The sequence below is a fragment of the Antennarius striatus genome, chromosome 1 (genome assembly GCF_040054535.1).
Source record: "Antennarius striatus isolate MH-2024 chromosome 1, ASM4005453v1, whole genome shotgun sequence".
In the NCBI taxonomy this organism is placed as follows: Eukaryota; Metazoa; Chordata; class Actinopteri; order Lophiiformes; family Antennariidae; genus Antennarius; species Antennarius striatus.
This window is the reverse complement of record NC_090776.1, coordinates 10,782,731-10,806,668: the sequence shown is the minus strand read 5'-3', so window position 1 is coordinate 10,806,668 and position 23,938 is coordinate 10,782,731. Positions and strand designations below refer to the sequence as shown.

The 23,938-nt window shown below is 40.3% G+C and overlaps 3 protein-coding genes across 4 annotated transcripts in view; 1 reads left to right on the top strand and 2 right to left on the bottom strand.

Annotated features, from left to right (window-relative positions):
- LOC137595724 (A disintegrin and metalloproteinase with thrombospondin motifs 7) overlaps positions 1–17,270 on the bottom strand; it is a 60,597-nt gene extending 43,327 nt beyond the window's left edge. Inside the window, exons 1-5 of one of the 2 annotated variants that reach the window (XM_068317077.1) lie at positions 16,529–17,270; positions 13,999–14,366; positions 7,364–7,547; positions 5,750–5,946; positions 1,693–1,776 (exon numbers count right to left, since the gene is read on the bottom strand). In XM_068317077.1, the coding sequence (XP_068173178.1) occupies positions 1,693–1,776; positions 5,750–5,946; positions 7,364–7,547; positions 13,999–14,366; positions 16,529–16,631 (936 nt within the window). In that variant the 5' untranslated portion in view covers positions 16,632–17,270. The remainder of the gene's footprint in view (positions 1–1,692; positions 1,777–5,749; positions 5,947–7,363; positions 7,548–13,998; positions 14,367–16,528) is intronic. The other variant, XM_068316371.1, reaches the window with a different exon arrangement.
- A 603-nt stretch (positions 17,271–17,873) lies between these two features.
- On the top strand, positions 17,874–19,007 carry LOC137596436 (relaxin-3 receptor 1-like). The gene has a single exon (XM_068316969.1). The coding sequence runs from the start codon at positions 17,874–17,876 to the stop codon at positions 19,005–19,007; it is 1,134 nt and encodes a 377-aa protein (XP_068173070.1).
- Positions 19,008–21,746: 2,739 nt separating this feature from the next.
- The window catches only part of itga11a (integrin, alpha 11a), a 52,622-nt gene continuing 50,430 nt past the window's right edge, over positions 21,747–23,938 (bottom strand). The window contains exons 29-30 of the mRNA XM_068319103.1: positions 23,605–23,718; positions 21,747–23,042 (exon numbers count right to left, since the gene is read on the bottom strand). Of these exons, the coding sequence (XP_068175204.1) occupies positions 22,965–23,042; positions 23,605–23,718 (192 nt within the window). The 3' untranslated portion in view covers positions 21,747–22,964. The remainder of the gene's footprint in view (positions 23,043–23,604; positions 23,719–23,938) is intronic.

Genomic DNA, 23,938 nt, shown 5'->3' with positions numbered 1-23,938 from the left:
ATATATACAGTATATATATATACTGTATATATATATATATATATAATTTTAAAGATCTGCAATGTAGCGAAACCGTGCATCATGAAGCGCAAATAAGCAAGGGATTACTGTCCATTGAATTTGTCTTTCACAAACTCCCTTTAAAAAAACAAAAAATACCACAAAATAAAGACATAAAAAAGAATTTCTATCACTCGATCCGTTTACGTCCTTACAGTACGTCATGATAACATAACTCTCTCGCAAATTGCAATTCAAAAAATAGTCCTATTGAATAATTAATATTAATATTATCTTCATGATCAAGATTTTAATCTTGATCATGAATGTGATGATGGTTTCAAAATGTTCCCAGACCCTCTGACGGTTCTGAGGTCCACCCACCACATTCTCACAAATTTCTGTGGAAAAACATGACCTAACCAGATTTGTTCATAGCCTTATATGTCACAGCATTATCATTCATACTGACAATCATATGAAACCTAAAATTGATGGGTTATTTTTTTATCATTTGGTTAACACAAATGATCAAAATAATTATCAGGACTTTATTTATCCTTTCATGTTTTTAGATTATTCCATAAACAAAGCAAAATCCTGTTAAATTTAGAGAAAACACCCCTGCTTGTGTCACTCGTCAGACAGTTCTCAGTCAGTATTTATGCTCTACTAAAAACATCTCATGCTAATTCAGCCTTGACAGTGGACCGGGTTTGACAATTGACTAGAAAGTGATGCTTCACAAAGAGATAGAATCTATCTACTTCTGTCTTCTGTTGGTCGCCTGAAGAAGAAGAGGGACCTATTCATTTCATGAAGAAGACAGAGGACAACTAACTTCTTAACTATCTACACTTGATTTGATTTTTTCATGTCTGTACAGCAATACTTTTTTTAACCTCTTTGAAACATGGATTCAGCATTTAATTTAAAAACTAAAATAATGATTGGAGTAAGAGCTGGGTGGCAGATAGAGTATGATGGTTAGCTTAGCTTAGCATAAAGACAAAAGAAATAGTCCACACATAGAGAATGTAATTTTGACCTCCAGCTTTGAGATGTTTTCACCAACATCTGATCAAAAAGCTCTCAAGAAGTCTTTGAAAGATTGGAGTAAAAACTGATGGGTGGGCGGAACATGTGCCAAAAGCCCTTTAAGGTCATGTTACTGACTTCAAGTGGATCCAAAGTGGGAGATTCAGGACTTTCTAAATAGATTTTTTTTTCTGTCAGTCACACAAAAACTATTTCAACAATTACCTTGAAACTGGGTGGAAGGATAGAGCATGTACTCAGGGTGGAACTCACACTGTGAAGAGAAGCCATGCTTTTTCTTTGTTTCCATTAACATCTTGAGCACAGTCATTGAATGGCTTTTGACTATATGTAATACTAACTACCTGCTTTTAAGCCAATAGCCTACTATTAAATTACTGAGGCCATCTTGTTATAATTGATTCATTCATCAACTGCCTCGAAGCTAGATTGATATGTTAGTCTTTTTATCAAGGTGAGGCATTGGAGGCAACATGAACAAAATGATTGTTCAGCGTAACTAAACGAATAGACAGTTGTTGATGTTGTCACATCATTATTCAGCTCTCCTTTGATCAGTTTACTTTAGCAAGCTGTTGTCTTGTCATCTGATCACAACACTCATCTCTTGGTGATAAACAGATATGCTGTTACCTCATCCTGCTCCAAAAGAATGACTCGAACAACTACAATGTTGATTGCATTTCCGATACTGGAATCTCTGAACAGACCCGCCACCTGCAAAAAAATAAATAAATTTATATATATATATATATATATATATATATATATATATATATACATATATATATATATATATATGAATTGACATAAAGGTACTTAGAACAACTAATAATTCAAATGCACTGAACATATAAAGGCTTTTCGTCTCTAATTATTACTTGAAAACAATTGCCTAATAACAGGTCTATACATGATGTTTGATGCTGATTAATGGTCTTGATTACTGGATTTACATCAGACAACTACTTTATGAAGGTTTAAAACACAGCATGTAGATAATTACTGGCTGATGTGGAAGGACACTTCCTCTTGTCAACTCCTGAGCACTGCCGTTGTGCCCTTGAGCAAGGCACCGTCCCCTTAAGGCACCATCCCCTTACAAGCCGCTCATTGTGCGCCACTCTACCTCCCATTATCAGCATGCCTACAGGCACACTGTGTGTGTTTGTGTGTACAGGCCTGTATGATATATACGTGTGCAAATATTTGGAGAGGAAAAACAGTGATTTCCCTATTATTTACCGGTAGTTATTTATTTTTATTTATGTAATATAATGCAGCTCACTGTTGCCTTAAATTCGAGCACCATTTTGCTTAAACTGAAAGATCACAGATTCATTCATTCATCGTCTTGACCACTTATTCTGCGTTTTTTTTTGCGTGTCATGGGTGTTGCTGAAGCTTACTCCAGCTGACTTACGGGCAAAAGGCAAGATTATTGTTATTATTATTGTTGTCATTAATATTATTATTAATAGGAGTAGTAGTGGTGGTAGTAGTAGTAGTACTATTTAAATAATAATATTTAATCGCAGTTTATATTGGTGCAAAAAAACAAACAAACCTTTATTTATCAGAAAGAGATAACTGAGTTTAAAAGTGATGCAATGCAAAAGTCTAATTTTTAATGTGCGACATTTCATTCTGTTTTATTACGTGGTCCTGTAATATTTGTGGCTTAAATAAAACTATTATTATAAAATGTATATATTTTAAATGACATATAACATATACACCAGTAATTTCCTGTTTCCTCACAATCAATGTATTGTACATTTACAGGTTAAGCATGACTTTTCAGATTTACACCACATCTTTCTTTTGTCGACATGGACTGTTTGTTTGTTACAAAGGAGTTGTATAAATATCCCCAAAATTCCAGTAAATAACCATAAGATCATCATGTGAAAGGAAGTTGGAGCTATTTTTGAAACAGGGTTTCCTACTGATTTCTGTTGGGATCAACTTCTCTGGCCGTAAATCTTATGGTTCATGCAGCTCAGCAGAATACAATGATATGAAGTTGTTGTGAAGCTACAACTTCAGTAGCAGGGATGAGACAATGGAACAGCTGGTGCCCGAGGAAGATTATGGCATCATTGATTGTTTGGACACGGGTGAGGGCTTGTTTCCTTTCAACGCGTGCAGGAGTGTTTTCATAAATCTCAAACGTTTATAGTTCAAAGCTGGAGGGTAGAGGACTCAAAAAAGAACCAGGAGAGGATGTGGAGAATAATGGTTGCTTCCTCTGTGTATTATCATCTGCTCAGTCAGTTCATTGTCATTGAATTCTCTTTCCTGATATTTTGTCCTCTTGACTTCCAATAGTTGGGGCCAGAGTAGCTAAGACTACGTTTTGGAAAAAAGCTCATGCTTACTAATCAATGACAAACAGGGAGTCAGTGTATTTAACCCATAAGTACAGGACAGTAATAATATTGTGATAGACTTGAGAGCCAGGGAAGACAAGAGAGAAAAGAGAAATGTTCATCCATCCATTGTGTTACTGAACAGAATGGAAAAACTGAAAGCGAATAAAGTCACAACAGCATTATTATTGAAAAAATGTGGGAGGATGTCAAATCATTGGTTACCAAAGGAAGGGCGAAGAAGAAGGGCGAAGAAGAAGAAGAAGAAAAAGAGGAAGACGAAGAAGAAGAATGACAGCAAGAACAAGAACAAAATCCACTTTATTAATCCCCTTAATTAAACGGAGTATTACCTTTTACACATATCTTTGTGTTAGATACAGAGTTGTGAGCAGGCCCCTGAAACACAACCACAACACACAAAGGGCCTGCGAGCATGCAGTTAGTAAACACAACAAACAGTACAGGAGGAAGCAGAGTGAAGGGCAGTGACTTCGGTTGGCCCTACAATTGAGTAGCTTGTAAGGGGACGGCGCCTTGCTCAAGGGCGCTTCGGCAGTGGCTGGGAGGTGAGCTGACACCTCCTGCAGTCAGCTCACACTGTAGGGCGGCTGGATTCAGGTTGAGAACAAACTGAGGACCTTAATCCAGCAGTCCCCAACCTTTCTTGCGCCACGGACCGGTTTCATCTAAGACAATATTTTCACGGATCGGTCTTCATTTGCTCGACAATCGTTCATGACGCCAGGACAGCTGTAGTCTAATAACAAATCGTCCGCAGTGGTTTTATGTAAAATGTAGACATCAACAGACAATAAACAAACTCTTTTTCATAAATTGATAATCAACATCTCTATTTCGTCTCTGTAAACGAAATAATTATAAGAAATAATTACATTAAAAACTCGATTCAAGTGACTGCACTGATGAGGTTTATTTTGGAATTTTGCGACTTACAATCAGTGCATTCAACGCAGGAGAAATATTGATCATTTCCAATAGAAAGGTGAACAAGTCAATCAAATAATAATAATTACAATAATGAGAATTAGTGGATGGGGACCGCTGATTTAGGGGTAACGGGAAACAATGACACCTGTAGTGTGTACCATATGTCTGGTCTACTCCGCAATTTGGTTTGGTTTTCGGTCACAGCAGAAAATCGCTTCACGAAGACAGGAGGCTGGAAATGGAAGCAGGGTTTTCGATTCTTTTTGGGCGAACTCAGGATAATCTGCCTTGACTTTAATCCAGAACACTGGTGTGTTTATGGGCGCTTCATTGTGTGTGTGTTGATAACCTGTCACGTGACTGAGACCCGTCAAGCGGGACAGATTCATGAATTTGTCAGTGCGTCATTCCACACAGACGTCACTTTTCAAATTTAACGTCTTTCAGACTCCGAAATAAATAAAACGGAAGTAATGTAAATAAGTTCTTCTTTCTGAGCGGCCCGGTACCAAATTACCCACGGACCGGTACCGGTCCGCGGCCCGGGGGTTGGGGACCACTACCTTAATCCATGCAGAGCTCTGATAGAGCTGCAGCTCTGCCTCTAAAGGCCCTGGTGGAGACGGGATCCAGTTTGGATGTTTCCCCTGAAAATCAACCATCAGCTTTTCACTGTCTGAGGACAGTGGCTCACTGAAACAGTGAAACTACATCCATTTCGAACACATTCTTTCTTTGGTCCCCCTTACGTCCTCAGGTGGCCCGACCTGACCAAAGTCATAATTTCTTGTTTATGTTGCTTGTTACCTAGGCAACCGTGACTAATGCTAACTGAGTGATGAGTGATGACCTTGGACAGATAGGAGTGAATGCATCTCCTGAAAGAAATTGAGGCCAGTTTGATGGCAGGAAATCAGGTGCCGAGGTGGTTCATGTAGTTCCTTATGAACAGACAACTTTAACATTACTGCAATCATCAAGCAAACCTGTGTGCGTGGGTCCGGCCTCTTTGTTAGCATAGATGCCTGGCAAACCTTTAACATTAAATGACCATGTTCAATGTGAGCTCCAAGTCGGCTGAATGATGGTAATGGAAGGGTTCCATTTCACTTTAATACTTTTACTGTTGAACAAACATGCTCAAGGTTGCGGAAATCAAAACCATTCTCACATTCACTTTCTCTGCTTGCCAGCTCAGAGCTCAGGGTGTACTTTTCATACCATTTTCCTAAAAACATTTGAACTATTCTTTCAAAGTCAGTTTGCTGGTGACTGGAGGTAATTGAACAGTTTGAAGCTATAATTCAAACAATTCTTCTGTTGATCGACTAAATACTCCATGTTAATTGTACTATAGTTGTGCTTACGATGTTCATGACCGCAAAGATGTAGCTTTCCACAGCTTTGCTTCCATGATACTCCACCATTTTAGGGTCGGCCACCACCAGTGTCTCCACCCACTTCTCCTTGCTGACTGAACGTTGACGAATTGTCCTCCTTCTCTGTTGCCGGTGCTCCCACCTTTCTCGCTTTCTCTCAATGCCAGGATAACTTTGATGGGAGTCTGGAAATGAGACAAAAAGAGACATAAATGTGAAACATAATCATCTATTAACAAAGATTTAAAACTGTTACTGAGACATGGTGTGCTCTAATGGCAGTCAAAATGCAGGGTCAATAAGCTCTCGCAGTAAGAAAAAAATTCGCCACACACCCTGGTGTATAGTCTACATACTCGTGCACCATCTGCTTTCCTTCGGTTGAAATATGAAGCCAATACAGATGGTTTTGTTTAAATTCAATAAATAACGATGCAGGACTCAATTTAATCTAAAACATAAGTAAGTGCAACACTCAAACCACCAGTGGATATCACACTCATGAACACCATCCATCCCTAGTTTAGTGGACGGTGCTCTAGTGGAATAACAATAATAATCACCTTACAATGAAAACTTCCATCTGATCAGATGTGTACATTTAGTTTTGTGAAAAAATACAGGAAATATTTTTAGTTATGGCAAATACACCATCATCCAGGAGAGATGAGATACAAATAGAAATGAATAAAACACACGTAACATTGTGCAGAAACAAACCCGCTCCACAGAACCACTACCTTAATCCTCCTCCATGCTTTATCTGTAATAGGGATAAAAATCCATTCAGGACTCTTCCTTCCAGGGTAAATTAAACCACTGAAAGTAGCCAGTTTCAGGGATTTTATTCTTCTGACCACTAGAGATGGTTAGCTAGTGAAAAATGAGGGACTAGTTTTGTCAGTCGATATCTTTCCTCTCATTCAGAGCTCACTGCCGTCTCCCAGCAGAGGAGCACCTTCAGCGGCAGACTGCTTCCACCAAGCTCCTCCACACAGAGACTGAGGAGCTCCTTTGTGTCCCGTGCCATCATGGGGTAGAATGAGATTCTCAGGAGAAGGGGAGGGTATGGATGAATCAGGGGGAGAAGATGGACTTGAGTCTGGGTGTAACTAGGATGACGTGTCTCATGATGATTGTGATGGCTGTGCCTCGCTCACCATGTATTTCTGCTTTTTGTATTTTTGCTCTTCTAGGTATTGTACTTGTACAGTATTTCTGTTTAGTGGTGTATTACCACTGTGTATTTTTGTACCTCTGTTTGTTTAGCTGTGTTTTTATGTTTGTGAGCTCTCTTGTGTTTGTCTAGTTGTGTATTTAGATGCCCTCAGCTGAATATCAGTGTGTTCCTTGGTGTTGTCTGTTTTGTCTATTTACATGTTTATCTGTATTCATTTGTAATTTCATTCTTCATTGTGAAATGTGTGAATGTATGAGAATGGATGATATACATAATGACCTTAAATACATTTATCTATCTATCAATCCATCCATCCATCCATAGGTGTGATCTGACTATGTTCATACCTCATTTCAATCAGCGAAGAAGAGCTCTGAATATTTTAATACAAATGGTGTGTGTGTATGTGTGTGTGTACTTACTTTTGATTCCACAGGTGCCATTGGAAGCTTGTTTCCCTGAGATGGAGTGTACAGCTTGCGCCCAGGAGGGCGGGGTCGCGTGGCGTTTGCAGATAGTGTGGGCTTGAGGTACTGACACATCATCACTCGTCTTCTCCAGAGGTTGAATAAAAAACTCTTCATCAGCCAACCTGAACAGTCCCGTCTGGAGAGGAGAAACACAGTCTGTTCTCTCTGAATAGCTCAATAGGAGAATATGGGAGCAAAGTAATGCGTTTATAAATGTTAAAGAATTAACTACCGTATCAATCTGTCTTTATAATAAATTTATTGTCTACAAACCTATGAATTTCTTGACCTTGCATTTTGATAAATTCAATATTGGGTGATTGGTTAAATAATTTTAGACAAAATGTGAATTTTGCATCAAATCAATTCTTCAGTTTCCAGATGTTATGAAGACACAATGATAAATCAAGTAACCAGATTGATTTATAATATAATTAACTGTGAGCTGCAGTGCTGAATCATTTAAATACTCCCACATGAGATTTACATCAATATACTGTAAAATATTACACATCATGTGATCTAATGCAAATCTAGACGTGAATAAAACAAATATTAATAAAAGTAATTGAGCATCATTAGATTAAAAACACAGATGATTACTGATTTTTTATTGATAACATTTTAAGGCCAGTTCTTCACAACTACAGACTTAAATGTCTTAAAAGCCTCTCTTACTGTGAAGCGGTGCCTGTCTTTGGCTGTTTCTGAGTGGATTCACATTTAGAAGAGCCGCTGCATATAATTATAGTGGCAAAGGCTAATCTAACACTTCAAATGCTACGACCCACTCTCCTTAGAAAATCTTTTATGTTTTTAATCATATTGATTAAATGCAGACATGTATTGAAATGGTCAGTCAGATGGAAATGGTCATTGTTCCCATCTGACATGCTAAGGTTTTTTTTTTTTTTCTTAGCACAAAATATTAATTGAAATAGTCTTAACAGTCTGATGCTTTTGCTTGATCAACGGTATGACCTGGGAAAGATCAGCTGTCACACAAATCGTTGCACCTAAATTGTAGTGACGAGGGTCCAAAGGCAGGTTCCAGTCCCCTCACCTGTTTCTGTTGACAACCCTCACCCTAACGTGTAATCCTTTCCTGTCTCTGCTCCCATTGAGCAGCCTCAGCTGTCACAGGATCCCACTGAGGATCAGCTACATTATATGAACCGCAAAACACAGGCAGTCAAGAGGAGCAGGTTTTACCTATAAGCACCTTTTTGCAGCAAATCATGAGACAGGCCTCTGCAGACAAATGTAACCCAATGGAAGCGGCTTTCAGCCCTTGAGGAGGGTGACACACAGGACTGGATGTTCCGACTCATGTTTCTGTACTGGTGATGCTACACTCATTTTGACCCCTGTTGTATTCAGAATTATGTGCGATGTGAAACACCCCCCCGAATGTTTCTTCATTGTCTACCAGAGAACTGACGCAATTTGCATCTGTATGTAAAGAAAATGTTAAGGCACTAAGAATACACACACAGACTCCTCTGCTCTCTATTATACCCACTGCTGTTCTGACAATAACTGCCATTCGTGTTCTCCCATTGCTTGCCTGTGGTGTGAATCCATTAACTTTGCATCTCAATCAAAACCTCTGCGTCATTCATTCCATCCATGACTCCTAAATAGGTTTGTAAGGAAATGTGTTTTTAGCCAAATCCAAAATTGGCAAATATATGTGGCCACCAATAAATAGACAGCTCAGCACAAAATCAGAACTATGTTCTGTATGTTTCCTCCTACCTGTACTGCTATTTTTATGGTCTGAGCAAAGAGGTCTGTCTCTCTAGAATATAATGAAAATAAATCACACTTTCCTCATGACAAGAAATACATTTAATGGCTTACAAAAGGACCAAATCTATTTATCTGGTGCTTTAACCAGTTTAAATTTCAGATCAATATCCTTTAAGTATCATAATGTCTGCATGTTACAATTTACACAGCGTTGTTGTTTAAATTATTTTCAAAAATAGAATAGTAATATTCTGTACTGATTATTTAGACCTTAGAAGTGACATGTTACTTTACTCTGAACTACAACTTTGGTACTTTTTGTTGGCCAGGCTGGCAAAGTTAGCAGTTTAATGTGTTTTTATTTTTCGCATTTTAACGACTCAAAATCTCCAACTTAAACAGCTGTATGATTGGTTTAAGTTTTTCAAAACATGTCGGAAAAGAACTACATAGTTTGAATGTTTCATAAAAAAATCTTACAGCCCAAAGTCTTCAGAACGATAAAGGTTGGCTCTGAATCTCACTTCAAGGAAACCAGTTGTTGTTGTTGTTTACATCACTTTCCAATCCATTAATGTGTTAAGTATCTGTTAACTGAGATATGTAGGGACTGGCTATGGGATGTTATCACCAGAATGCATCGAAAGGGAGATGGATCTGGATTTTTTTGTCCACATACTGTTGATCATACATATAACTGCATCACTGCCTTCACCACGTCCTACTCTGCCTCCCTCACCTGTGGGAGGTAGTCAGGGGCACAGGAACATGACACCAGTACATATAATCACCTGTTATAAGTCTGGATCTAGATCCCATTTTAAGAACAAGGGAGATGTGCAGAGTTGTGGCAACTACAGAGGAATAAAGCTGATGATCCATACAATGAAGTTATGGGAAAGAGTAGTGGAAGCTAGACCAAGGGCAGAAGTGAGCATTTGTGAGCAGCAGAATGGTTTCATGCCAAAAAAGAGTACTACAGATGCAGTATTTTCTTTGAGGATGTTGATAGAGAAGTACAGAGAAGGCCAGACGGAGCTGCATTGTGTTTTTGTAGATCTGGAGAAAGCTTATGACAGGGTGCCCAGAGAGGAACTGTGGTATTGTATGAGGAAGTCTGGAGTGGCAGAGAAGTACGTCAGAGCGGTGCAGGACATGCATGAGGACTGTAAGACAGTGGTGAGGTGTGCTGTAGGTGTGACAGAGGAGTTCAAGGTGGAGGTGGGTGCATCAGGGATCAGCTCTGAGCCCCTTCTTGTTTGCTATGGTGATGGACAGGCTGACAGACGAGGTTAGACAGGAATCTCCATGGACTATGATGTTTGCAGATGACATTGTGATTTGCAGTGAGAGCAGGGAGCAGGTGGAGGAGAAGCTAGAGAGGTGTAGGTTTGTCCTGCAAAGGAGAGGAATGAAGGTTAGCCGCAGTAAGACAGAGTACATGTGTGTGAATGAGAGGGACCCAAGTGGAAGAGTGAAGTTACAGGGAGAAGAGATCAAGAAGGTGGAGGATTTTAAGTACTTAGGATCAACAGTCCAGAGCAATGGAGAGTGTGGAAAAGAGGTGAAGAAGCGTGTCCAGGCAGGATGGAACGGGTGGAGGAAAGTGTCAGGTGTGATGTGTGATAGAAGAGTTTTATCTAAAATGAAAGGAAAGGTGTACAAAACTGTGGTGAGACCAGCGATGTTGTTTGGACTAGAGACAGTGTCACTGAGAAAAAGACAGGAGACAGAGCTGGAGGTAGCAGAGATGAAGATGCTGAGGTTCTCTCTGGGAGTGACCAGGAAGGATAGGATCAGGAATGAGTATATCAGAGGGACAGCACATGTTAGAGGTTTTGGAGATAAAGTCAGAGAGGCCAGACTGAGATGGTTTGGACATGTCCAGAGGAGAGATAGTGAATATATTGGTAGAAGGATGCTGAGTTTTGAACTGCCAGGCAGGAGGCCTAGAGGAAGACCAAAGAGGAGGTTTATGGATGTAGTGAAAGAGGACATTAAGGTAGTTGGTGTGAGAGAAGAGGAAGCAGAAGACAGGGTTGGATGGAGGAAACTGATTCGCTGTGGTGACGTCTGTAGGGAAAAGCCGAAAGGAAAAGAAGATAAGTCTGGATCTAGTAAGTGGATCTGGTAGCATCGACATAAAACCTATGACAGATACTGCCCTTGTACACTCTGTCTACACAAACACTCGCAGTCACATGATGCCCTGCTGATCTGCAATCTGTTCAGCACCTAGCATGGCTGGTAAGAATGCAGTAATCTGAAACTTATAACAGTTCTGTTTCTTCAAAGAGATCAAGCAGCATGAATTAATGAAAGACGTTACACATCATGTGTACTCACTGCTCTCACATGACTAAATAAATAAAACATTTCTTATTAGGTCATGAAAACCTGTGAGGTTCAAGGATTCTTCAACAGTGATGACTTGGGCCTGGAGCAGAAGGTTTGGCAGACTGTTCCGCCTGACATAAACAAATCTTGACAGAGATGTGCTCCTCCCATGTGAGACTCCTATTTGTGGGATACTGCAAGTTTGATCGTGTCCCTTATATTTAGGAGAATGCTTGGGAAATCATTTTTCTTTGGACAACTGTTAATTGTATGGATTTCTGAGCTGTTACCTCATTCATTCATTACCTCATTCTGTCACCTCATTCATACTAGACACACTACATCTAGATGGGTGAGAAGAACTTCTTTAGTTGAAAACAAATGTCTGTTGTTGTTAAAAGAAAATAGTAATTTAGAGTGTGAATCCAGGCCACTGATGATTTATACTGTTACCAGTCACAACATCCATCTCGTCCAGTCAGTAAACTGTTTCCACTCTTCAAACAAAAAGGTGGAGACAATCCAAATTTTATTTTTTAGATAAATTGGGACATTCTGTCAAAATTTTCTCCAACAGTAGGAATTAAAATCCTCTACAAATACACATCAACAGCAAAACAAAAAAACAAAAAAGATCTCGGGCCTCTTCCTCACCTGTCATCCCTATTCATGACTCCTCCATTTAAACAACACAAGCGTAAAATGTGATTAATCACAAAACATTATCGCACACCTCAGATCTGTGGAGAAAAACTGCAGGATTTATGGCAAATAATCCTACAGAGCAAAGTTTTGACAAGAAAATATTTTCTCCAGGAGTCTGGATTTGAAAAAAAGAATTTCTGAAAGGTTCCTCTTGCAGGTCTAATGGAAATAACATTTTCCCATTTTATACTGCACTATTGGAACTAAATTTATTTTTAAAATTTCCAACACTTTTTGTTATTGAACAGTTATCAGGAAACTATAAACCTCCACTAAAGCAGAGCATTCCCTCCAAGACACCTATCCTCACCACAGATGACACTCATATTTACATGCAGCGCCTGTATTTAGGTTCTGCTGAGTTAACTGGCTGCATGCTGCATTTCTCTAAATGGAAAGAGTGAATAGTCACGGTCAATGTGAATAATTCTATGTGCTGTTTCCTTCAACGCTGATCAATTTAATCACTTCTCACCGTGTTCTTCCACATTCTCTGCGCTTCAGTATGTCTGTTCTGTCACTTGTTACGTGTCACATCATGTCCATGACAGACAACAAACAGCTGATCTCTGTCCTCTCTGTCGCTTGTAGTGAGACGGCGTTTGCATATTTAACCTCCATGTAGACATATGTTTTTTTTAGTTCATTTCATTAAATTCACAAAGACCAGTTCCTTATTCTCACTTTCAATTTATATTCTTCTTAAACCATAATCAACCAAATTTTTGCCTCCATATGTACATATTGTACCATTTTTAAAAAAAGGAAATACATTTACTCAATATTGAATAAATTTGTGTAACAATAACAGATTTTATTCACGTGATAAGCAGAATGTGGCTGGAGCCCTTAAAGGTCATTTGAGGCTGAAGATCTTGTGTTCGAAACAAAGGAGCTAGACTTCTGCTAGTGGACAGATTGTCAGAATCAATAATGTAATTGTAACATTTCACGTACTATATTTCTCATTTCTTATCTCTTTTAAGTGGTGCAGCTCTGCAGACAAGATGGCAGATAAGTACCATGTTCAGAATATGAACTGGAGATGGTCAGCATTAAACATATGCACTGTAAAATCACTTACTAGAGCCAGACTTATAACAGATGATTTACCCAATTATTATTATTATCATTATTATTATTATCATCATCATCATCATCGTCATCATCATCATCATCATCATTATTATTATTATCAGTCATCTTCAGATTACCACCGCTGTATCCGCTGCAGCGGGTCACAGGGAGCCGGAGCCTATCTCGGCGGCAAAGGGCGTGAGGCGGGGGACACTCCGGGCACGACGCCGGTGCACCGCGGAGCCACTTATTATTATTATAATTATTATTATTATTATTACGGTGGTTAGTGCTATTGCCACATAGCGCTAACCACCCATACAGACACGGGCATGTTCTCCCCGTGTCTCTATGGGTTCTCTCCGGGTTCTCTGGCTTCCTCTTACTACCAGAAACATACGCTTCAGGTTAGTTGGTCGTTCCAAATTGCATGTAGTGTGTGAGTGTGTGTGTGTGTGCGCGTGTGTTTTGATATTTATTTTGTGTGTATCTTCTGTCTGAGGTGAAGCACTCAGGTTGTAGCCATTATAATAGCAGACAGCTTCCCTCCAAGGTGAGATAGTGCCTACATGACTCTCAGACAGTCCAGAGGTATTTTGAAATAAACTTCTCATTGCAGACTTCATTCAGCACTGACTACAGTCAACCAACTGCACCTTACAAAATTGCACTTGACTTGAAAAACATTTTAACACTACACAACACAATAAACTCACCAGTCCGTCACAGGTGCTAATGGCTGCACCTCCTTTAACGGTGGCCTCATCCCACACTTCACCTAAGAAATGACACAGAGAGGATCTGGGATGATGCAAACGAGCCCCCTCCAGCCCACCTCGCCTCCTCTCCGTCAGCAAGCCAGGAGCCAGCAGGTGTTGGTTGAGTGTGAGATTAAGGTGCAAACTGCGGTCGCCAAGCCACAGCTGGTAGAAGACACGATCCAAGTCCGCTGCTCCCTCTGAGGCTTCCCTGCGTTGAACACGGCGAGCGTGGTGAGACAGGAAGTTGGACAGGAAGCGACCTCTGGCATCCACTCGAGTTGGGTGAACCACTTCATACTGAGGAAGATCCTGTAGGAATCTCTCTGTCACAGACATGGAAGGAGGAGAAGATGGGCCATTAAATCATGGGAAAAGGGAGGATAAATAAATAATTAAGGGGTTCAAAGGCTATAAACAAAACTGAGGAAGCTCTAAAAAATGATGTGTGTGTGTGAGATCTGTCATTCTGATGCAGCTGTGGTCGATACAGTGCCTGTCAGACATCTTCAGTCTGGATTTTTGTCCATGATCCCAGTGGTGCTTTTTACTCTCACTTACACAAGTTTGGTCAAATTGAGAAAATTCATCAACTGATAAAAATACCCCTCTGATCGGAAACTGCTGCATCAGCAGTACGAGAGGATATGCCTGAAGGGGAGGATCAGCAGCAGTTGGCTCCTCTTTGCTCTACAGATACATAAAGACTGATATCCCTGACAACTATCTGGTTTACTGTTCAGCAGGGAGTCTTGCTCAACACTGTCTGTTGGTTTAACTTAATCTGAGGCAGTATTTTAAACATATACTGTAAAAGATAAGGCAAAGAAAAAGCTTCAAATATCCGACAGAATATTAAGACCAGATTTTAAGAGCAAAGAAAAACCACAATATTAAATTTGTGTAACTAACCTGTGAACCAAGCATCGTCTTTTTAAATGTGTGTCAAGTACGTGAACAAATATGTTCATGTCAGACTTGATTTAAATGTTATTTATGAAGCATGTCGTACCCAAACTAGGTTAATAAAGAATTTACTTTAGTGCCAATTTTGAATTTAAATTTTGCTGATGTGCAAACAGAACAAATGACACAGTAATACCTGGCACAACAACCAGAGCTGTTTCACAGTAATGTCTAATTTATTCTGAGCTCTTCACAGACTGGAGGGTTCAAGCAGTGTGGAGAAGGCCGGTCGGTTGAGGTGAAGAGAGCAGCATTGAACCCTTGATAAGATCTTTCTTTGGAACATCACTGAAGATGTACTTGGGATGGAAACAGCGATATCAGACAACATTCTGACAAGGTAAGATGTCTGCTGGTCCATCTTGCACAAAGCAGATTGAACAAATATTTACAAGAATACACCAACATAGACCAATCAGAGGAGAGCAGCGGCATGAATGAAGAGAAAGAAAGGCCCGTTCTACAGGCCACCTAAGGTGCCTTCACTTTGATTCCTTTTTACAAAATCAGATATTATCTATTAAATAAAATAAGCAAACCGTTTCTCAAATCAATTTGATCTGATGACTGAATCATAAAACTGAAAGGCCTATGAGTTTTAAATGTAGCAAATCCTTTCACTGAGGATGTTTCAAAAACACAAGAGGGATTTTCTCCATCTCCATTTTCTCCAATAATCCATGTGTCATCAAGAGATGACAGATCACCCCAACACCTGATAAAGAGATAACATTACTGTTCATGTCTACTAAACTGATTCCTCCTTTCACTGTTATTTGTGCGACTTTCCTGAATAAGTGGATGCATTTCTGTTGAAATGACCTCACATGTCTCATTTCAACAGCAGTTGACCTCTGGTCCCAATTTCTATTTTGAGTTCATCAATAACCACTTGAGGATCCCCGTCTCTACCTGTATTAGTTAAAAAGAGCAAAATCTATAACGCCTCACAGCAATTCGTTTTTCTGTCAAGGTGTTCACGGTTGATTTATAAAGGATGAGACAGAAGAAATCCTGAATCATTGCTCTGCTTCTATCTGTAACCTCAAGACAGCACCTGAGGGAGTATCAGCATCCAAACCATGAACTAAAGAGAAGGTTGGGACGACAAAAGTCTGTAAAGAGGCCACAAGAGTGATTCTCCAATGAACAAAGCATCCGCTGGGCCTGTCAGCATGCACATGCAGACTGAAACGCAGCTCCACCATGAGATAATGAGAATGGATCCACTAGATCCCCTGGGGGGAATTGTTTCCATCTTTTCACTGGTGAGATCAGAGGTCAGTGTCAGCTTCACTGGGACTTCAGAGCTTTTGCCCCTGGGGCAGGGCGGGTGCAGACATGAGGCTTGAACCCCTCATAATTCAGGGTAAAGAGGTTCTATTCAGGCGCCAGACTGAGCTGCAGAACCTGCTTAGTGAACAGTCACAGCTGGCGCACAACAAAAGCAACCGCGACACGAGTGGACGTGGACGCGTCATGAGTCCGGAGCGGGACAGACTCACATTCAGTCTCGACTAACCTGGTTCATGTGACAATCCGCTTTCCAGGACAATCAGGAGAGCGACGAAGACGTGAATGACTTCCAGTCCGAAGGCGTAAAGTGTGCGGTGTGAACGGGTCATGTTGTCATTTAACGCCTTTCTCACGACGCGTCGACTGTCAATTCAAATGACTCCCATGTGGGCAGGATGCACTGGTCACTGAGAGGAGACTTTGTTCTGACACTGACTCCCACTGAAGTTCTCCAGCTCAGGCCCGGATGCCGCCTTCCTCCACGGGGAGTTGTCGATCCATTGCGGGACTTGCACGTCGGTGTCGGTTCGCCTGGGGGCTGCGGTCCTCTCTCTCCTCCATCAGCCTCCCATCGACAGCTCTGTGACAGCTTGAAAACTTCAGCTAACTTTGGCAGAGCCACCCCCACAGATGGGTGGACTTAAGACAATGGACTAACTCTCAGTAGGACCACAGGCTTAAAGGGAAATACGACTCCAAGAAATTGGATGCTTCGATCTAATTCCCGCTCCAAACCTAAGTTGGGTTTCGAGAGGGGTCAAGTGAGGACGAGACTGTTGTTGTAGCTTTAGGTCAGATTAAATGATTATAGATTGGACGCTTCAGAGTGTATCGTGGGTTGAAAACTAAAAAAAAAAATCGGGTTTTCCACAAGAAGTGGTGAGAATGTGTTTAAAAGCCACGTTTTCCTGAATATTCCGCATCTATAAACTTTTAAACTTACAAGTTCTCCAGGGAAAAACAGTCACCCATCAATCAAATTGGAACGAAGACGAAAAAGTCCACATGAACCGATTATTCCACGTTTACTTTTACTAACGCGTCCATCTTCATCTGCCTTGTGCTAGCGCCCCCTCTAGTGGAGCTTTGGGGAAACTGCAGGTCGATAGATAGATAGATAGATAGATAGATAGATAGATAGATAGATAGATAGATAGATAGATAGATAGATAGATAGATAGATAGATAGATAGATAGATAGATAGATAGATAGATAGATAGATAGATAGATAGATAGATAGATAGATAGATAGATAGATAGATAGATATGCTTGGTTCTGTACATATTGGATGTTGTATCTCTGTAGATCCTTTCCTCGGTATCTACATATATACCAGTTTCGACAGGATAAATATTTATTTCATTTCCCTCAAAAACACGAGGTCACGAGCTGACTATTTCTGTGAGTGTGATTGGTCTCGATCCACCAATAGTGTGACACCAGGAGCGTCACACCTGTATAAAAGCAGACTCTAGTCAATCGGAGGTTCGACAGGTAGAGTCTGACGTGCGCTCAGCAGCAACTTGTGCACCAAATAAATCCTATCGTAATTCAGGAGCCCAAGTAAAGATGGATGAACTATTTAACCAGAGCGGAACGCTTAATGGAAGTTCATTCGATGACAAAAATTTTCGTTTCGAAAGCATCGACGACAGCCCGGAGGCTACGTTCCTCCTGAGGATACTCATCTCTGTGGTGTACTCTGTAGTTTGCGCAGTGGGTTTGGTGGGGAACCTGCTTGTGCTTTTTATCATGAAATTGCGTCAATGTCGAAAGAAATCCACCATCAACATTTTCATCATCAACCTGGCAGCGACGGACTTCCAGTTCGTCCTCACCCTGCCCTTCTGGGCGGTGGACACCGCGCTGGACTTCAGCTGGCCGTTTGGAAACGCCATGTGTAAGATCGTCCTGTCGGTCACCGTGATGAACATGTACGCCAGCGTCTTCTTCCTCACTGCCATGAGTGTTACCCGGTACGTATCTGTCGCTTCTGCACTCAAGAAAAAAACGTGCAGGAAGCCAGGGTGCGTGAAGTGGGTGTGCGCGGTGCTTTGGGTGGCGGCCACAGTGGCCACAGCTCCGACATCCATCTTCTCCACCGTCAGTGTGGTCGCTGGAGAAAAACTCTGCCTCCTCAAGTTTCCCGAAGGACACGATTTGCTCGCCCTCTATCACATTCAGAAAACATTGATAGCCTTCATCATCCCCATGTTGATAGTCACCGTCAACTATCTGTTGCTCCTGCGCTTCGTGAGGTTGAGGAGCATGGTTACGCACAACACTAGACGGCGATCCAAAGTCACCAAATCCATAGCGATAGTGGTTTTGTCCTTCTTTTGCTGCTGGATGCCAAATCATGCCATCACCTTCTGGGGCGTCTTGGTAAAATTCAATGCAGTCAGCTGGGATAAATCATATTACATGGTGCACACATACGTGTTCCCGGTGACTGTGTGCTTGGCGCACGCAAACAGCTGCTTGAACCCGGTGATTTACTGCCTAATGAGGCCGGAGATCAGGAAGATGCTCAGCGGTTTGTTTTGGAGAATGCCCGCTCCATCCTCCAAGAAGAGCTGCCCAACGCGCTTCTTTACGCACGAAGAAACCCGCGGAGTTGCGCCTCTCCACGTTATGAACAGTGGAGACACGCTCTCCATCATAGACGGTAAAGGCTTGTCAAACTCCAAAATGATCACATAGATCAAATTCATCTGGTAATAGAATAAACAGAACGAATAATAATAAAAAAATCCTGTTAAGTTTATTTATTTGTTATGTATTTATTTTATCATCTGTTGCTGTCACGATTTATGCTTCATTGCTGGTTACCGAAATTTGAGCTGTTTTGAACAACACGCAATTAAAGCGCACCGGATCACGTGTCTCTTATCAATACTAAGAGTGCATTGATTGTGTATTGTAGTGTATTGAGACTTTGTATTGAGATTATGTGTTGATTTGATCAAAGATCAAGCCAACGCGCATTCAGTTCGTCTTTTCTTTCATTGCTTTAAATAAAGCTGCTGCTTTCCTTGTAGAATTTTACAATTTGTGTTTCACCATACTTTACATTACAGGAATGAAAAACAAGAAAATAAAGGAGGAGAGGGAACAAAAAATCCGTAGCTATATCAGACTGGACTCCTCACTAATTGTTAGGGTTGTATTATTTAAAAGGACCTTCAGTATAATGGAGCACAATCAGCCTAAAAATATTGCCTGTAAATAAGTAAAGAAAATATGCTGCCATATTTTTTTCCTTTCTTCTTTCTTGGCCAGGTGCATTTTCTTCAAGTTCCCTGCTTTCATTTAAAAACAATGCAGTATTAGAGTTTTGACATTAACTCCACAGAGAAAGTCCTCAGTTTGTATTTGTACAAATCTCTATTTTTCTTTCTCACATGAATTGTACTCAATGTTTTTTGAAAGTATATACTGTATATGACTGATATTTTCTATTCTGTCAAATAAAACCTGTGTACCTCTAAAGACAAATAAACCAATTAAAAACCGTGTTTTGCATTGATACTCGATGCACAGAATAAAGGTAAACTGGGGTATCTATACAGGCAAAAAATGAGTCAGATAAGATTCCATTTGGGTGTTTCAGTGTTCAGTCTGTGCTGCTATCGGTGCTCAGGTCATATTCAGTTAAACAGATGCACTGCAGGTTCTCAGGGGAGAGGTTTGTCAGGGGTGCATTTGTTCCAGCTGTCACTTGTCATTTGAAGGGAATGCAGGTCGCTTTCAGTCAAGGATAGATGGATCACAGAAGGTAATGGATTTGCTGAATGTTAAAGAAAATCTCTGCATCTGCGCTGTGGCCTTCTTATGCCTGTCCATGACGCTTCAAAGTGACAAGCTTCAGAATTCTCTTTAAAGTGTTAGGAATCATATTAATGGTCTGCATGTTTTTTGTTGGATCAGTGGTGTCAATCAATGGTGTCAGTTTATTTACAACAAATTCTACCAAACCTGGCACCTTTTTCATATGGTGTACCAGACATTGTGCTGTACTGTAAGTCTGATTGCAAAACTGATTTTCTTCCTTCAGCTCACACGCGTCATTAGTAATAAACAACTTGTTTATTAATAAATACACATGGTGAACAAATTAATGAAATCGTCTTCTCCATCGATCGTGTTGTCCTTCCTGTTTACTCTCAGATTAGTTGGTGTGTTCAGGTTATCATTTGGGGTCACAGCTGTGATGGTGCGTCACACGTGAGCTTCATCAGGTTACAGAGATGATCAGGACTCATGATGCATTCATTGTCTCTTAAAGCTAGATGGTAACAGTACAATAAAACAATTATTCAAGCAATTTTATAAAAAATAAAATAAAATTGATTGGCAGAAAAATGGACTCAAATGTGGGGCTTGTTTTTGGAAGATATGTCACAAATATAGCCCAAGACCAAATAAATGAATCCTGAGCTTTTTTGTCATGCCGCCTGTGTTAGCATGAGTCTTCCCCTGGCTTGTGAGTGACAGATTCTGCTTTCAGCCACTGCAAACATAATTATGAGCCTCAGTGTGTGCTGTGCATGTTACTAACCCGATCACTCCCCCGGAGCCCTTGTGTGTCTCCCACGGATTGTGGATGAATCCGCTCCTGGTTTGCTCCCAATATATTGCCATTAGTAATGAAATTATTCATCTTTATCTATGATGTACTACTAATGTATAAATTTACATCAGATAATGGTACATGTTCTCTTTATTTTAAAGTTATTATTTCTTTGTTTCTGTACATGTCTATCAACCAAACTGAATCAGGCAGTTGGAGGGCAGCTCGTCGTCATGGGACAATAGTTTGGTTCCCTGTAAAATAAACGGTTAATTTTGGTCCTGCTCTTCTGTTTTGATTCCTTTATATTGTGATTGATTCATGAATGCAAGTTGTGTTTCATTTGGTTTATCATTTACTGAGCTCAGTTTTATACCAACACTTGAAATATAGTTTTTAAAAATTTTTTTTTGTAATTTAAATGTATATTTTCTGTTCATATTTTTTAATATTCAACGCACATTTCCTATCAAAAATCCACTACCGCATGTCTTCTTCACCTGCTGGACCTTTTACTTTCAGCAATCTATGTATTTCCCTCTGGGATCAACGCTTCCACCGTGGAGCTGTCAGTGACCGATGGTAAAGATTCCAAACACATGCACTACCTTTCAAGTAGGCACGAGGAATATTGATGCAACACTTACATTTCTGCCTGTAAGAATCTGAAGTACACAGCTACATCTAACAGGTATTGTAAGGATGGTGCAAAGCCTGGAAGACAGAGACAATCACCTGTTTGTCAGTATACATGGGAACCTGTTCTAATTTCCCTTGTCACTCTCCCTCCCCAACCATAATCCTAGTTTCACCTCCTGCCTTGTGCTCCGTAAATACACAGGATTTGAAACTCATGAAGCAGACACTCATATTAATACACATTTTTTTATTTGTAGGCATATAAAAGCTCTTCACACCTCAACAAAGAGGACAAACCAACATTCATTGACATTGGGAAGGTGCTGGCATACTGTAAGAAACAAGCATTCACTGACTCTCCATTACGGAATCTCATTGCCATTTAGACTTTGCTCTTCATGAGCATGTTTGGTAAATTCCATTTTGCTTACAGTATCTGACGCACGTCCCTTTGCTCGGATGCAGTGCATGTTAAAAGGCATGCAATATCTTGTAAAGGGTTCTGTAGCACAAAGCTGGTCGGTTGTGTCATCGTTTTTGCTCATGGTATGAAGTTATGCGACAAATCTTGTGGAGACTACTGAAGCCCATTATCATATTTGAAAGAGTATAAAAAAGGTACTTGACTATTTACAAAATTCAAGTTAATTTTGTACAAAGTAAAAGTGCATCAAAATATTTAAAGACCTCCTTGTTTTCCAGATATTAAAATACAAAAAGAAAAGCAGTGAACTATTAAAGAGGATGCAGGTTTAGAAGGATTTACCAAAATCAGTTAAACTTGACATTTCCTCTTTGTACTCCAATTTAGTTCAGTTTTGTTTCTTCATAAATTAGTATGCAAGCGAGCTGCATATGTTGCAGATAAAATCTTTTAAACATCACGTTCAATATACAGTATAGGTACTTTACATTTATGGTAGCTGTTGGGTGGTGAATCACCCTTGAGGTTCTTCATGTATTTCAAACTTTGCCTTTAGAGATAAATAAATATGAAACAAGAATGAAAAAAGATTGATTGGCTGGCCTTTGCCTCAAGGGCAAACTCGACCTTAGAATTCTTGAAACAGACGATCAATGCTCCGTCTATTTTTTTTTCCTACAACGGCCACAAAAATCACCAGCGCTCCGGCCTGACGTCAAGAAAGTGTGAGCCCAAAGATCTACAAATTTACAACAATGAGGGCGATGGAATGCATCGACAAAGAATGCCCTAATGTCGCAGCAGTGCAGGAATGCTAAATGTGTGTGACAGTGATGACTCTTCGGGGTCAGGGGTTGTGGCATGGGACAGATCCAGTGCCCTGAACAAAGATTTTTTTGAGCCGATGTGTGGAACTGTCCTTGCAGTGCCACTGTTATGTTGGGGAACTGGGGGGAGCTGGGTTGGTCCCTGAGTGTCGGGTCCCCTATGGAAAAGACGTCAGCTTGGGGGCCCTCAGCCTGCGTTACCGTTCTTCAGCCACTTTCCTGTTTGACTCCTGCTCATCCGCGTCTCCAGGCTTCTGCCTTTGAAAGAAGCCCAGCTGGGAGGGAAAGCAGTGAAACACGCAGAGGATAAATATTAAACAGCAAATGCTTTCCATATGAGTCTGTGCATGGGAGTTAATCTGGACCTTGAGATCAGTATATGTGAAATTTTTCTGATATTTTTTTTGAGCCTTCATATACTCAGAAAAGGCACACTGATCACATGGATCAGGAATGTGATTCACTGGTGCATCATATCAGCCACAAGGATTGTGATTGTGTGCCTGAAAGATTTATGTTCATAAATTCAAAATATACATATTTATTGCAGGCTTTTTTTGCACTCAGATCCTGATCTCACTGGATGGACAGTTTCCTGAGGGAACTGAGGTCAGATTTGGGTCAGTGACCCCTGAACTACACCTCTCACCACAACCTTGGACTGACAGTAAAATTGGTTTTGTTAATAAATGATGATGTAGCTGACAAAACCGCTGTAAACAGCAGTACCTTATGAATCAAATGAAGATATATTGTAAAGTCAGTACCTGTAATGACAAACAATCTCTTTACCTAATTATCATTAATACAGTATTAATAAATAATAGGAAGCCTTACCTTCCATAGAGCGAGGCTGAGCAGGGCTAACAACAAAAGTCCTCCAAGCGTGCTGCCGATGATAATCCAGGTAGGGATCCTGTAATCTCCCTCTTTTCTTATCTCCAGTATTATCTGCAGATGATGTGAGACATCCTGACATTAGAAAATATCTTTTTCTTTATTAAATACAATTCAAACACATATGTTGTCATCTGCTGTGTGTCATTAAGAGCTATCAAGCCAACTTGATGCAAAAACTAAAACATAAAGCCCGTAAATACAGTGCTCTGTTCTGGATTACGACTGTTCTGGATTAAAAGACTCATTTATTTGTGTGGGTTTATTCAGCACA